The following is a 16,041-nucleotide window of genomic DNA, read 5'->3' on the forward strand; positions in this document are numbered from 1 at the left end:
TATGGAGTTTAAGCGAACAATGTTTTAGTTTTACTTGGTCCCTTGATTGTGCTCCATAGGGAATTTGTAAACCTGTGTTTTTTCCTCCTTCATATATACTGTATATAATCTTTAATCTTACTGCTTTTGAACCCACATGGATTATTTTTATTTCCATCTGTGCTCAGCATACGTTTACCGCCCACTCATTTCCTATTTTTTTATTTTATTGCATATTATTTAGCACCCATTGCCTTGTCTATTCTGCAGTTGCTCATTTGGCTGCTGGTTTGTGGTATTCTTCTTGTACTTGGGGAGTCTGTCACTGTATTACTAAGAACTTGGTGGTGCTTATTCTCCCTCCTTTGGGTTTCCTTTCTCACTGCTTGCAGCGTCGGGTCCGGTCTCTGGTCCTGGTCCACTTCCTGGCTCTCAGTTTGGAACAATAACCCGGCAGATCTCTCGGCACAATTCCACCACCTCTTCCGTTTCCTCCGGGGGCTACAGACGAACCCCTTCCATCACATCTCAGTTTTCTGTGCAGCCTCACGTTAACGGCGTCCCCCTTTACCCTCCCAGCTCAAGTAAGGCTCCTTGCTTTCTTTCTCTGACTGCCACTTTAAAAGCATTCTCCAGTAATGGAATGTAGGAACAATGCCTGTTTGTTGCCTAATTATATACATGACAGAAACTATTAAATAAATGGTGTATATTTGTATGGGCATATACTTTAAAACAGGAAATGAAGCAGCAACTTCTGTTTGTCCACTAGGGACATGTTTACAGCAACAAATGTTTGCAAATGTAAAGTTTATATATATTGTACTGTATATAAACTGTTTAGTTATTGTGCTAATGTAGCAACAGGTATATACTGTGAAATTAGTGTATGTATGTATGTATGTATGAGCCTCATGGCTGGTCTTTCAAAATCCCCCCCCCCCCCCCCCCCCCCCCCCCCCCCCCCCCCCCCCCCCCCAAAAAAATGTAGGAATGAAAAATGACTACAAAAGATTTAGAAGCGAGTAGTTTTTCGAGATTTACGATTATAACTGTATTTACAGTTACAATCGTAAATCTCGAAAAACTACTCGCTTCTAAATCTTTTGTAGTCATTTTTGTATTACTTTAGTATAAATACATGTTAATTTGGATTCATATGTTGTTTTTTTCTGACTATGTGAACGAAAAGACACACACTTGCCCATTTTCCCATTGGAAATAGTGATATTTTGAAATATCACTGTCCTGGTCACAAAAGCAAAGTTTGTGGGGAATAATAGCCATTTTCTATACTTTTGAGGCATAAGCAATTAGGAAATAACACTTACTACCCAGGAACAAAAATTGTGTTACATAGTGTTATTTATTTTCTCTGGAAACTTTCTATGTAGTCCCATTCCTATATTTGCTTTTCACTGGTAGTGTAAATAGTAAATCACAAGGTGCCGTGATAACCCTAGTCTTGTTTAATCAGTAGCCGCACATTTTAACATTATCAGCAATGTGCCAGACAGAGAGGAATTAAACAACTGCTTGTCCTCCATTTAATTTTCATTAACATTCAGCCAACTTTGAAGTAGCCTGGATAGAAATTGATTTGTACTGTTTAGACCAGTTCTGTAAGCACAGGGAATGGTGTTGTGTGGTATAGGCTTCAGAACCATTCAGATTCTGAGCTTTGTTATATGGATTGGAAAAGTACCATATGGCTTTTTTGGAGTTTGTTGAGTACAGCAAACCAGTTTCCCCAGGAAGAATATCCTCAGGATGTCCTTGGATAGTGGAGATGTACTGCTGACAGGCACAATGGCAACTCCCCAGAGTGAGGCTGCTTGTTGCAGTTACAGTACCTCATGAACTGTGAGACTGGTGTAGTCAACTTCATTATGATCAGACTCTCCAGTTTTAAGACCCAGGTAGCTGCTAAACATCTGGAGCTCTAGTTATTGTAAATGAAAGGATGGGAAATCCCCTTTTAATCTTTTTAGTTCCATGCAACCACAATGCAAATAGCTGTCAGTGCATGGTTGTGAAATGTACATTTCTAGGTCATATATAAGTTCCTTTTTTTGTCTTCCCCCTGACACTGCTCTTTTAGTTGCCTGTATCTAATAATAGATTTTTTTCATATTAAACCTAGGCTTTTACATTCCTCATACTTGCCTCCTTACAAGTTTAAGCATTTCAAAGCAATAAATCATTGTTCTCAAAAAAAAAAACACAGTAACAGGGCCCACTGCCAGCTGTAATACCTCCTGTTAGAGCGACATGGTCCTGGCTTTGGAGCAGGTGTGTCTGTTACTCAGTGGTGTTTTCATGTAGGGCTGAGCAGAAAACAGGATAAATTGTATGAAAAGAAAGGCATGTATTCCAAATGAGTGCAGGCAAATCCCTGGAGACGAGACTGAGCATCTGAACAATAGTGTGTGCTTGGGGCTGCTTCACAGCAGATACAAGGTCATCCTCCATACATGTTTGAGCAAGGCTAGTTCTGCCCTGAACCCAGTCTGACAAACACATTTTGTTTCAGGCGATTTCATATTTATTACTGCAAAAACTAAATTTGAAAGCTTGTTCTGGGACTCCTTGGTTTCACGCACCTTTGTTCCCTGTGACTGACTGACATCTGCTTGTTTGTTTCCTCCTGTTTTATCCCTGCCCTCTTTCTTTCCCTGTTGGTTTGTGTTGCTGCTTCAAGTGTCTATTGCCCCTCCTCCTCCTCCTATGCCTCAGCTGACTCCACAGATACCTCTCACAGGCTTTGTTGCCAGAGTGCAAGAAAACAGTAAGTCCGGAAACAACCTCGCTGTCTGTGAGTGTAGCATGCTTCACAAGCACGCATGTTGTCTTTCTCTCGTTTTAGTTTAGAACTTTCCTTTCACTGTCCGTGTACATCTCACAACTAAAAGCTAACATTTCTCTGATCGATGCATATTGTCATTAATACATGCAATGGTGCTGGTAAATTGTATTATGCGTTTTTATGGAAATATTACAAATTAAAAACCTGCCTCTTTGTCAGTGCCAGGCAATTAAAAGAAGAGTCATATGTGGTTAGTGGTTTTTAACTCACTAACTCAACTGGTTAAAAAAAAAAAAAAAAAAAACAAAAAACAAAACTGCAGTCCTGTGTAAATTCTCCTATCAAACAGCTGAGTTAGATTAACCTCAAACATTAACTAACCCCATAGTTTCAACCCCTAGTGAATAACATTAGGTACATCCCTCAAGTGTCATGTTCTCAACTGCTTTGGGGACTAAATGGCAATATTGCATGCAGAATGATGATATAAGAACTAAACTTTCTTGAATTACATACCTGCTTCACAGAGCACACTTAAATACATTTTTTTTTTTTTTTTTTTGGCTTCGAGAAGTCAGTTTACATACTGCACGAGCACACACACAGCAGGCTGTCATCTTCTGGAGGTAAACAGAATTGCAAGTGTGTGTTTTTCATTGACTACAAGGTTAATGCATATTTTCTAAATTTAGATCCTATTGCTTTGGGATGGGATTTACGTGTACAATTTAATGTGCTGATTTAAAAAAAAAAAAAAAAAGTTAATTACATTTGGATACAGTGTGTGTAGCTGTTTAGGCTGCTACAAGTTCAGAATGCAGAAGAGCGGGTTAATTTCAAACACTAAAGGGACAGCTGTGGAACTTTCATTACCACTGAGCAGCTCTGTGATTAGCTCTGGTGAGCTCAAAGGCAAGGGGACGAGCTTCAGGCACTTCAGATACAGGAGTGCAGAATTTATTGTGAGCTTTGGAAATAAGCAAACAGACTGATTTTGAAAAGTACAACTTAATTTCATTTCTCTGTTGGGTCCTTTTCTGAAAATAAAACACTAGCATTTGATCTGAACAGCAGTGGATCTACATGTCATCTCTACCCTTAGCTCTTTATTGATCGTGTGGATCTACATGTCATCTCTACCCTTGGCTCTTTATTGATCGTGTGGATCTACATGTCATCTCTACCCTTGGCTCTTTATTGATCTTGTGGATCTACATGTCATCTCTACCCTTGGCTCTTTATTGATCTTGCTGCCGCCCCACACTCAGGTTTATTTTGTTGCGTAGATTTGTACAAACTCGTCTTTACACTCAATCATAAAATACAGTTCCATGCGTAAACTGATATCCACGTCTTAATCATTTCTGAAATCAATGAGATCTGATAGGCAGACATGTACAGGAAAACTCTTTACAACTACACTAACTAAACTGTAGTTTACTAACAACTCTTCTAGCCCAAGTACAGACTTATCAGCCTGTTGCTTCTGTACGCCTGCATGGGTGCCTGCAATTACAGTGAATGCACAGAGCATGTATGTTTCTATGTAGTACAGTTCTTTTCCTCTCCTGGCTTTGGTTTGCTCATTGACATGTACCCTTTGAATACCCTTTGCCCTCTGTTCCAGTTGCGGACAGCCCCACCCCTCCTCCTCCGCCCCCCCCAGATGACATGCCCATATTTGATGAGTCCCCGCCTCCTCCACCCCCCCCACCGGCTGACTACGAGGACGAGGAGGCTGCTGTGGTGCAGTACAGTGATCCCTATGCTGACGGAGACCCAGCCTGGGCACCCAAGAGCTATATTGAGAAAGGTGAGCAGTAAGCAGGGTGAATAAATGCATACAACTTCCCAACACTTCGCTATGTTTAACACACCTTTGTCAAGGGAAAGTGCCTTTGAAAACAAACAGTGGAGGTACTTGCATGCTTTTCATGCCTTGGTGTAACTGAACGTGTTTGATGTCATTTACTACATGTCTTTCTGTTTAAACCTTCAGGCATCATGGAATTGTGTGTGTTAATTGATTAATTAATTAATGACACACACTCTATCACAAAGAAACCTGTCCTTAAAGGACTTAACATTTGTGGCTGCTTATTCAAGATGTTTTTGCCATTGCTTGCATTTTTTATGGGCAGTATGCTTTGTGCTGATTTTGAAATTAGAATAAAAAGGTGCATGTCTGTCATTCAAGAGAGAAACAATATTTCTATGCTTTTTCTTCACCCAAAGAACTAACACTTCTTTTTTGTATTATTGTTGTTTCCCTCTCTAAATGTAGTTGTTGCAATTTATGACTACTCAAAGGACAAGGAGGATGAGCTGTCTTTCAATGAAGGTGCAATTATTTACATCATCAAGAAGAATGATGATGGCTGGTATGAAGGCAACTGCAACGGAGTCACTGGCTTGTTCCCTGGGAATTATGTTGAGTCAATCATGCACTATGCAGATTGAGAGATGCTTCTCTAGTGGGGACCCTATTTATTCACTCATATCTGGACAAAGTTCATTGACCTAAAACGCATAGATAAGTGCATTAGGATGTGACAGAATGTTCCTTTTTCTTTTTAAATTGCAAATACAAATTCTATTTACTGGATTACTTTTTGGATTGGACAGGGGTGTTTGGGGAGAATAAGGTATGCTAAGGTGCAACATGATATGATTTGAATGTTGATAACATGCTTATTTACAATGTGTTTAATGGTCAATAGGCAGGTGTTGTCATATTACTACTTGGCTGTACATAATATGAGCAGCTGTCTCTTAGGTTGTCAGTAATGGGTGTTACTTTCTGAGTGTCTTTCACAATGTCTTGACCAGCCTATCCCATGAGTGTATATGTAGAGGTATATTTTATAAATCAGGTTTTAAATTGTGCCATTCATTTTTGTTTTTCTTCTCAATTCAGCATGGTAACTGACACTAAGCTAGACCAATGCATTTTTTATGTTATTAGAATGCGAGTGGAAATGCAGGTCAGATTACCTTTTTAAAGCTAATGGTCATTCCTGAATTGTACTTTTAAATTTTCTTGAAGCATGCGTACAGATTAAGAATTTATGTATTGTAACCTGTATTTTTTTATTTTTTTTTATCCATTATGCTTCCAGTTTGTTGTAATATATTTACAGTGAGCGCTTGCACTTGCTTCTTTTTTAATTGTCTAAAGCATTGTTGTGGACTTGTTGGTGGTCTTATATTCTATGTGCTCCAGTTTGTATTTCAGTATTTGATATCATTACATTTGCATAATGAGTTTTACATATGCGGCTTCATAGTATGTAATCAAGGCTTTGTTGGGGGAAAAAAAAAAAAAAATTATATATGGAATAATTTTTGCCCCACTAATTCTGCTGCTAATACTGACTTGGAAATACTAACCATTCAAATTAGTTTTAAAACTTGGTTTCTAAATCTAAAACCTTTACCCTGAAAAACAGGAACAAATCCGATGAATTTTGAAATGATTGCAGTTTGTGCAGGCGTGCTCTGTGGGATCTTTCTGGGTTTTATCTGAGCTGTATCATGGAACTGTTTTGATTTCACAAATTTAAATTTAAATACTACTGTGCTGCAACGAGCATTCCATAAACCAGAACAGTCTAATTAATGGACCAGAATTAAAGTACTTTGATTTTACACCTGTGTGCTGCCCCTCCCATCTTTTATTTTTAGATAAGGCTAGTTTTCCAACAGTGTGTGTGTCTAATATATATATATATATATATATAATAATTACACACACACACACACACACACACACACACTGACCAAACATGGTTCATGTGTATTTTTGCTCTCTTAAATTCTGTTAATTAGTTATGACATCAAATAAGATTTGATATGATAACATGATCACGGGGCATGGGGAGGGGGGTAGAGGTTATGCATTTTGCTAACATTCAAGGTAGAAATGGTGTGGTTTTTTTATTTTTTTTATTCAAATATTGTTGCTTGCATGTGTTATTTTCCGTGGCTATTACATCTCATTCTAGCAACACATTATATATATATATATATATATATATATATATATATATATTATATATATAGATATATATATATCACACACTAAACTATCCTGAAACTTGTTGAAATTGTTTACATTTGTTTAAATACAGTAATTCCCCAATCACATACCAACTCGGACCATGGTGTAAATGGTGTGTAAAAGATGCTGTGGGAGTTGGTACATGACTCGTTTTTTAAATAAGGCCAGGCATTTTAAATCGAATTCAAGGCCCCTCCTACACTGTCTAATGACTTATATACTGTAGTCCTACAATTTTTTTTTTTAAGGTAAGTTTTAGTAGTTTAGCTTAACATCACATAACACATCTATTGCTATAGTAAATTAGCTGCTGATTTTATAGCCTGCTTAGCACTAATCATGGACAATGATTACCCTGAAATGTGACAGTTTGCAATCTTTTTAACCTTAATATAATCTCAATTATATTTGTGAATTGTTTGATTTTTTCCAATTTGTGTGAAATGAAGTAGTGCCATATTTAATAAGTTTAACCAATTCTACTGTTCTGTAGACTTACATGGAGATGTATTTTGATCATCAGTCTTGTGTTACTGACAGGGAGAAGCAATCTGATGTACAGGTAAAAACTGGGATGCATCGTGTTTAGTAGACCAGTGTTATACCATAGTACCAGCCAGTATAGTTTGTAGCCTTGAGCTGCATTTTCTGTTACCTTGATTAAAAGCTGGCCTTATCTGTGCTGGTGAGCACAGTAGAATGTTGTGACCTGGCCATACATGATAGGAAACAAAAATGAAAACATGATTATATTTATGATTTATGTGAGTTGTACGAGAGCCTATATCAATTTTTTTTTTTTTTTTGTTTAAACATACCATTTCTCCTTTTAACCAAATAATTATCATCTTGACTTGGTTTAGAAAAAGCTGTAGTTATCACATTTTTGGACAATTCATCTGGACCCTCTGTGTAAGAAAATACAGCCGTAACACTAGAAATTAAACTCAAGTCTTAAATGACCACTAATGTTTTAACTTTTCTGGGTTTTTCAGCTAACAATGCCTTGATGCTGTACTTTTGTCTGTTTGGCTTTGTTATAATAAATGTTAAGTGTTCTGTAACTAACAAATTTTCTTTAACCAAAAAAATTTTCTACCTTTTCATTTGTATATAATCTGTTAATTGAAATTTCTGTACAGTCTTTTATAATAAATCATTATCCTATATGTTTGTTACTGTGGTAATTAAATAAGACACAGGCACAACATTAATTAAAAAATATTGGCTTTATGTAAATTTGATTACACTGGTGCTTGAGGAATTAAGGCCTTTGTTATAATTATGAATTTATAACATGTACACCATGTCAATGTCACCCACACTGGTCTTGCAGTTTGGACGGTTTGTATAGAACAATGTAAACAAGTCCACACAAAACCACCACCTGATTTCCTTGATTTTAAAAAGCCCACATGTTCTGTCTGGAGTAATGGGGTTAGTAGAAGTTTCTTTGGGCAATAACAGTGCAGGTTCGTAATTCAGAGATGTTTCTTTCAGTGCTGGGTGAATATTTACGAACCCCCTCTACCCCATTACTGTGGACAAACCACTGTTGGTTCTGCAGGCACTGTCCAGAGAGATAGCTGCCTTGGACAGAGGAGTTTCAGATGTCACTTATCACGAATCAGAATGATTTCTGTGAGTTGTATGAGAGCCTCCCTCTCTGGGGAAGGAGACAGCTTGCTGATCTGTCGGATAGCTTCTTGGCAATAACGCCGGGCGAGGTAGGTAGTTTGTTGGACACCATTGCTCTAAGAATTGGAGAGAAAGAGATGCAACATTAATACTGCTACTGTACACAAGAAGAAAAAAAATACAGTGCATACAAAGACCTCTCCTGTTCATTTTTGGTGGGTAAAGAATTCTTGAGTTGTGTGCCATTACAAGTTTTAATAGATAAAATAGGATAAGCTGTGCAGGTCGATATGAGATGTGCAACAGGTTCTTTTTTTTTTTTTTAACCTGGTAGGTTGTTCCATGCATTTTATACTCCTCTGTGTAAAGACAAAAGTGCTTCCTACCTTCTGTTCTAAACTCGCTTTTACTCCGCTTCCATTTTTGCCCCTATGTCCTTCTCTCCTGTGCTGAACTTGTAGTGTCTTGGGTTAACTATTTCTAGACCATTTATGACTTAAGACTTCAAGTCCCCTCTTTTTTTTTTTCTAGACTGAAGAGATGTAATTATCATGAAGTCCTGAGATCAGCTTAGTTGCCCTTCTCTCTATTTAAGTGCAATGTCTTTTTTGTAAAGAGGTGACCAAAACTGCAGACAGTGTTCTAGGTGGCGTCTAATTAGGACAAATCTTAGCATAACTTGTCTAGACTTGTATTCCACACTTTGCAATAATGCCTAACATTATATGTGCTTTAATTGCCTCACCACATTTACAAGTTACTTTTAATGATGACTCCACTATAACCCAGTTCTTTTTTCAAAGTCTTTGTCCCCTATTTTCATCCTGTTCATTGTACACTATAACATGGACTACTACACCCAGTGTGCAATACTTCACATTTAACATTAAACTGAGTTTGCCACAAGTGTGCTCAATTACAGAGAAGGTCCAAATCCCTTTGAATTAGTCCACTTCTCCAAGTTTGGTGTCATCTGCAAATGTAACAATCTTTCAATGTATATTGGTAACACTTAAGTTTAGGTGTCTGTTTTTAAGTGATTATAATCAATGGCAAAAGTGTAGAATAACTGTACTGCAGCCCTATACAATTAGTTAGACAGACACAGCCTATACAGTATGTATTATAGCTGATATACATTAGCTGCAAAACAAAAAGGCAAACATGTATAAATGTCTTATTTCTTGGTCCAAGTCATTTATATAAAAGAGGAACAGTAAGGGTCCAAGTACAGACCCCTGCGGTACCCCACTAAGTACACCCCCTAAGCCAATTTTACACCTATCACAATCAGGCTTTGCTTTCTTAAGCAGTTCTGTATCCAATTGCATGTCCTCCCCTCTATTCCTGCTGATTTTAATTTATGTCTTTCATGTGTTTATTATATCTACTGGTTTTAACCTTATTTTATTTAACCTGCTACAAAAAATAGAAAGTATTCAAATATTTACAGTGTCTGATTTTAGCATTAACGTATGCTGGGTTTAACCAACAAACCATGCATGCACAATAACAAACAAAACATCCCTTTTAGGTTTTAACTTTCTGCATATGGACGTTCCTGGTCCTTTAACTCTACCCAACAATAAGACTACATTACTCTACAGAAATACAAAAAATAAATACCCTGAAACGATCACACAAAATACAGCCCTTATAACTGTAGCGCATGTGCACAAACACAGCCCTGGACTGGAAGTCTTGATATTGCACACCCTGGTGTAATAGGGCCTTTACAGAGAATCTAAAACAGACTTCTTTTTACACAAGTTCTTACCTGCAGTACATATTGCCAGGCACGCTCCACATCTCCTGCTGAACTGAACCTTCTCATTATCATTTCATGGAGCTCTGGAAACTTTATAAAAAATGAAATAAGGAAGTTTACAAACAATCTCATCAAATGTTTGGAATGACTCATCTTCAACATTTTACTCAGGCCTTGTTTATCTAGCCATTGTTGCTTTTCCTGACCCCAGCATGAAGACAAGTTGTTTTGTTTGTTTAATTGGAGAGATCTTAAAAGCATGTTTTGCTTGGTTCTCTTCTGCTAGACACCTTTCTACTTCAATCTCTGAATTAATTTACCACAACAAAATACTTACAAAAACATACATTTTTATTTTATTATATATATTATTATATATATATATATATATATATATATATAATATATATATATATATATATATATATATATATATACACACATATATATACATATATATATATATATATATATACATACATACACACACATACATACACACACACACACACACAAACTATATTTTAATTTTTTTTGTTGCAGCTTACCTGCTGACAAGCAAATAAGACTGGTCCTGTGGCTAAACCAAGCCGCAGATCTGCTGCTGATGGCTTTCCCAGTTGATTTGCACAAGATGTAAAATCCAACACGTCATCTACCAGCTGGAATATAAAGCATGGTTTTGATCAGCAGACAATGATCGCAGTTAGAAGGGTCATAGAAACCTCATACATGACACAAGTTTGCAGTCAGTTATGCACATAGAATGGAGTATTAAAGCATAAATACATTGACCAGCAAAAGCAGTTGTGTCAGGAGTAGTCACTTCCAGTAGAAACCTTTGCTGAGCCATAACCCACGGGGGAATGTTTTTCAGCAAAACAGATATCGTAATGAAGACTTTGAATTAAAAGGTTAATTTTCCAAAATATCAGCTGATTTCACTGTAAACTCACTAAAAAAAAAACCCAACAAAAACTAATAAACAAATTGCTTTAAAAAATAAAAATAAAAAAGGATACAAGTACCCTATTATATGCATTAATATATTGTCAAATTCAACTACTTGTGCATTTATGGAGATCCTGCTAAAATTGGACTCATTACCTGGAATGCGATTCCTACATTCCTTCCATACTGAAAAGCAATCTCGTGGACCGCTGGGTCAGAGCTTACAAGAAGAGACACCTTTCAACAAAAACAAGAGAGAATCAGCTGGATGTACCTAAACTGGACTTCAAACGTTTGGAATTTTTTTGTTACTTTACAAAAAGCCTCTTTAAATGTTGACAAGACAGAACGTACATACTGCTTTACAACTGTTTGCTATAAGACTGGCAGTCTTCTTAAAGGTTTTGTCGAGGTAGTGTTTAAATCGCTCGTTCTCGGTCTCCTTTGAACCCAGCTGCATGAATTCCCCTAAAAAATAAAACAGTACTGTGGGTATGAGACATGACTAGTAGGTGCAAAAAAAAAAAAGTAACCACAAAGTAATTCCTTACCCCGTACTAAATCTTCGATGACCTGAGATAAGACTGATACCACAGTGGTGTTGCCAAGACGACCCAGTGCCAGAGATGCCACAGAGAGGATAAAATCTCCTGCAAGTATGGCCTGTGAAACAAATAGCGCTATTAAAACCATAAACAGTGTTTTATTCAAATCCAGAGCGATTTCTTCTGGCTGCCGCGCGGTACCGTCGGTGGATTAACCAATCACAGCCGAGTGCTGACAACACGTGCTTGCCAGGAAAAATCATGAATGAAACTGTTGTCTACAGAATTGTCCAAGCACCCTAAAGTGTTTGATCCCTCCCATATTTCATAAAAGGACAGGAATGTCAGTATTTCATACATCACCCTTGATAAGTATCCTTCCTGCCTTTTTTTTAATTATTTCTGTAGTTCACTATTTTTACTAAATAACTGGCTGTAAAAGGATATATTTTCTAACACTTTAGTAGTAGGCTAGTTGCTTTCAGCAACGTACTGTATGTTTCTAAGCTCAGATCACTCATTTCATACACCTGCATTTAGATGACAGAAAAATAACATTGAATAACAAACCAGTGTTTTTATTTAGTAGATTATATGGGGGGGCCAAAAGTTTAGCATCACGCCCTATAGAATTAATCATGTTACGTTGACATACTGAAATTCCATATCGCTTTGTAGTTTTCCAAAAACTGAAAAAATGAGACATTTTGAAATCTAACATGAAATACTGTGCTACTAGATTCATGCAGACTTTTGAGATACCATTGTGTAGTTTCTTAGATTGCATGATGTTAAATAAAATATCGAAATTATGTTCATATAGGTTTTTTTTTGGTTTGGTTTTTTTGTTAATTATGTCTGCATCCTCACATTCTACTAGGTGATGCAAAACTTTTGTCCATAATGTAAATTATATTCGAATACACAGTATTGCACTGTACTGTACACTGTACTGCATAGTGGAACCCCCTCCTGTGTGCCCGGGTGCAGACTAGCGGTACCGCACCGTGACAATGCCCAGCGGTGCCGCGCCTGCTGCTTCAGTCGGTTAATATTTAACAACCTTATTCTTAAAAAAAAAAAAAAAAAAAAAAGCCTAAACATTCCTTAAAACAGTCCTGTTTTGCGAATAGGGCTATGTGCCTTCAGAACCTAGTGGGTCAGTAATGCATCACTACGGCTTTCAGCTATAATCTGGATGAGGGGACCATTAAAGTTTGATCAATTCCAAGTGTTACTGCGACATAACTGGGCACACAATAAAACCTGTAATGTCTCAAACATAAAATTTACATTTATTTAAGAAATGGAGAGTACGAGAGTATGTAACCAAAAGTTAACATTGTTTTGTCTTTTTAAACCCTTAGCTAAATGTGTTTTCAATGTAAAGTAGCTTCACCTTTCTTTCACCCCAGACTGCATTCACAGTGGTTTTCCCTCTCCGGGTGTCAGAGCCATCGATTACATCGTCATGAACGAGGCTTGCAGTGTGAATCATTTCTGAGATCATAGCTATTGAGCGCTGGCCTGGAAGCAACTCTCTTTGGGTAAAAAAAACAAAAAAAAACAGCTGTCAAATCATATTCCTTACTGTAGGGCAGCAAGATAGTGTGCCTGACAAGAAGGATATTATTCTATATTGCACTACTATGTGACTTGGACAATAATCAACAATTACTTCAATAGCTCACCAAGCAGAACTGCTTCAAATACCAATGAGCTGCTGGAGTTTCTGCAGATCATGAGAAATAGTACCCCAACAGTGGACTGTGACACTAAAACATTAAGTTTATTTTAACATGAATGCTTGACATATACAGGACCCCTTATACCACATTATCCAGTTAAAGCAATCCGTACAAAGACAGCCATGTCACAAGCAGATGCACCTCTAGTCAACTTTGCTCTGAAACCCAACTTAAACACTCCTGCCCCTTGGCACAATCAGAAGTACAGAAACTGACAGGCATGGATGCACAGCAAGCATGTGGAAACTAAGTTCAGGACAGCCTACCTGTCTCTGTTGCTGTGAAGATTGCATGCACGAGCCATTAGCACCACAATCATTGGTCGGAAAGCTTTTCCTTTTCCATCAAAGTAATAATCACACAGAGATTTCAGTTCTGTTTTGGAAACAAACAGCTCCTGAAAATCAAAATGAAAAAGTAAAATAAAAAAAAAAGGATAATTTTCAAGCACAATGTTTTTTGTTTGTTTTATGTTAGCACACATGCTCAATTTGCTTTATGTCTATAAGCTTTTATCGCTGGTGCCATATGGCTTAGGGTACATACTGTAGCTATGCTATTTTCTTTCCATGTGCAAAGGAAGAAGAAAAAAAAAGTCCATTCTTAGGAGGCATTTCTATACTCACTGGATGCCATATTTAGTCATTCCAAAAGAGTTTAAGTATGCTCTGACAAATGTTAATATTGTGCATAACCATGGGATAAAAACTGTATAACTCATGCTTACCTTTTTAATGTCCTCATAGAGATTCTTCAAGTCTTTTTGAACAAGTTTGAAGGGGTCCTTCAGTTGTTCATCATTATTCACATTGCTATAGCAACATCTGTTCTGCATAGTGTGAAACAATCTGAAGCTATTCCTACAAAAAGAGAGTGTTACATATATAAATAAATGACATATCAATAGCTTCAAACATGCCCCATAATTCACTCTGAGTAGGGATGTTAAGATTCAGTTAAATCTCCAAAACATTGAAACTTAAAGAATCACTCAGTTTAAAAAAACAATACATTAACATATTTGGCATCTTTGTAACCAATTGGAAAAAGAATAATCATAGAACCCTTTAGTTTTTCATCGTGGTGCTTACGGTAATTTCCGTTTACTTTATATTATTTTCTAATACTTGAGGTAATGATTATTTGAAATGAAAGTGTACACATGCTTTTATTAGCACAGAAAACGGTACATTAGATCAGAAACAATTTAAAATATGTTAAAGGAAACATACCTCCACAGAGGGTTCGGTTTCTTGGTAAAAGCTACAGCCTGTAATTAAAAAGAATGAATGAGTTGGTGTGGCCAAGGGCTGACCCTTCCAAACTGCAGTACAAACAATCGAACAGCTTTAAGATATACAGTGGTACTTCACAGTTAAAGGTTTGCACGCTGTTGTGGTGGTGAGCAGTGCAAACACCTTACAGACATGTCAAAGATGCATTTGAAAACAAAAACTAAAATAATAATAAAAATATATATCTGTAGCGTCACCATCAACTAGTGATTTCAAATAGACCGAAAAATCAGAGTGTTTGAAACAGGTGAAGTTATCAAACATGACTTTTCATGGACATCATATGCTCGCCATAGCATTAGTACAACGCTCTGACTCTGTACCTGCCGTTACCGGTGTAGAATCAAATTGACTTCCCCAACCAATGAAATTCACTGCCCTTTCGCTTGTCACAACACGCGCCCTGCTCTTACAAATCAAAGCGGGTTCCCGGCGACTCAGAATCTTCCGCGGATACGCGCACAGCTTGCCATTCATGTTAAACGTCTACGAACTCCGTACACTTAATGTTTCAGCAAAAATAAAACAACATAATATATATATATATATAAAAAATGCTTTTTTTGCTGAAATGCAATATCTACGTTTTCTAAATAAACAGCACCTATCAACGCTGCGTTGCCCACAATGTGAAGAAAACAAGGGAAACCGTTATTTCATGACTACACCGGTACAGCTGGTCAAAACAAGCACAGCATATACAGGGTTAATTTAAACTTTACCAATCCTACAGATGATGGCTGTTTCGCCCGTTCAATTCAGTTCTGAAGTTAATAATAGTACTGTACCTTTCACGCTAACAATTTCCGTGACAGTTTGACCTTCTCAAAGTACAGCGGGGTGTAAACCATACACCACCCTAGTATGTGACACACTGACTATTGTCACATCATGCAACACTCAAAATATATATTTATTTCCATATCCATGTGATAAATGAGAGATATTTTGTATCAACTACGCTAACTGTACTCTTCCATTGACCTTCTCACGTTTGGCAAGTGTTCAGACAGGAGTCGCCCTACCTCGCATCCAGTGCTGTTAGTGCTGCCCAGGATGGCCACGGTGCCCGTCCTCCTAACCGACACACCCGTGATGGCTAGTGTCCTTTGTTGAGTGCGACACAGGTTGTTTATTAATGTCACCCCGTGATTGCCAAACACCCACCAGCTACACTGCCTCCAGGGCAGCGCCATGTCCTCTCACACACCACAACCCAGCAGCCAGCCACCTTTCACCAGGAAACAGAAC

The 16,041-nt window shown here is 37.4% G+C and overlaps 2 protein-coding genes across 14 annotated transcripts in view; one reads left to right on the forward strand and one right to left on the reverse strand.

The window, feature by feature from the left end:
- LOC121314118 (abl interactor 1-like) overlaps positions 1-6,458 on the forward strand; it is a 44,157-nt gene extending 37,699 nt beyond the window's left edge. For 4 of the 13 annotated variants that reach the window (XM_041247039.1, XM_041247041.1, XM_041247042.1 and 1 more), the window contains 4 exons: positions 372-563; positions 2,681-2,767; positions 4,413-4,598; positions 5,070-6,458. In XM_041247039.1, the coding sequence (XP_041102973.1) occupies positions 372-563; positions 2,681-2,767; positions 4,413-4,598; positions 5,070-5,245 (641 nt within the window). In that variant the 3' untranslated portion in view covers positions 5,246-6,458. The remainder of the gene's footprint in view (positions 1-371; positions 564-2,680; positions 2,768-4,412; positions 4,599-5,069) is intronic. The other 9 variants (XM_041247050.1, XM_041247049.1, XM_041247052.1 and 6 more) reach the window with 3 other exon arrangements.
- Positions 6,459-8,059: 1,601 nt separating this feature from the next.
- LOC121314120 (all trans-polyprenyl-diphosphate synthase PDSS1-like) lies at positions 8,060-16,032 on the reverse strand. The gene is made up of 11 exons (XM_041247054.1): positions 15,816-16,032; positions 14,728-14,765; positions 14,223-14,355; positions 13,762-13,892; positions 13,147-13,288; positions 11,754-11,865; positions 11,561-11,670; positions 11,359-11,439; positions 10,800-10,913; positions 10,261-10,341; positions 8,060-8,599 (listed from the first exon to the last, which is right to left on the reverse strand). Exons 1-11 carry the CDS (start codon positions 15,984-15,986, stop codon positions 8,459-8,461), a joined length of 1,254 nt encoding a protein of 417 aa, XP_041102988.1. The 5' UTR covers positions 15,987-16,032; the 3' UTR covers positions 8,060-8,458.
- Between the last annotated feature and the right edge of the window lie 9 nt (positions 16,033-16,041).

Source organism: Polyodon spathula, chromosome 4 (assembly GCF_017654505.1).
Source record: "Polyodon spathula isolate WHYD16114869_AA chromosome 4, ASM1765450v1, whole genome shotgun sequence".
NCBI lineage: Eukaryota > Metazoa > Chordata > Actinopteri > Acipenseriformes > Polyodontidae > Polyodon > Polyodon spathula.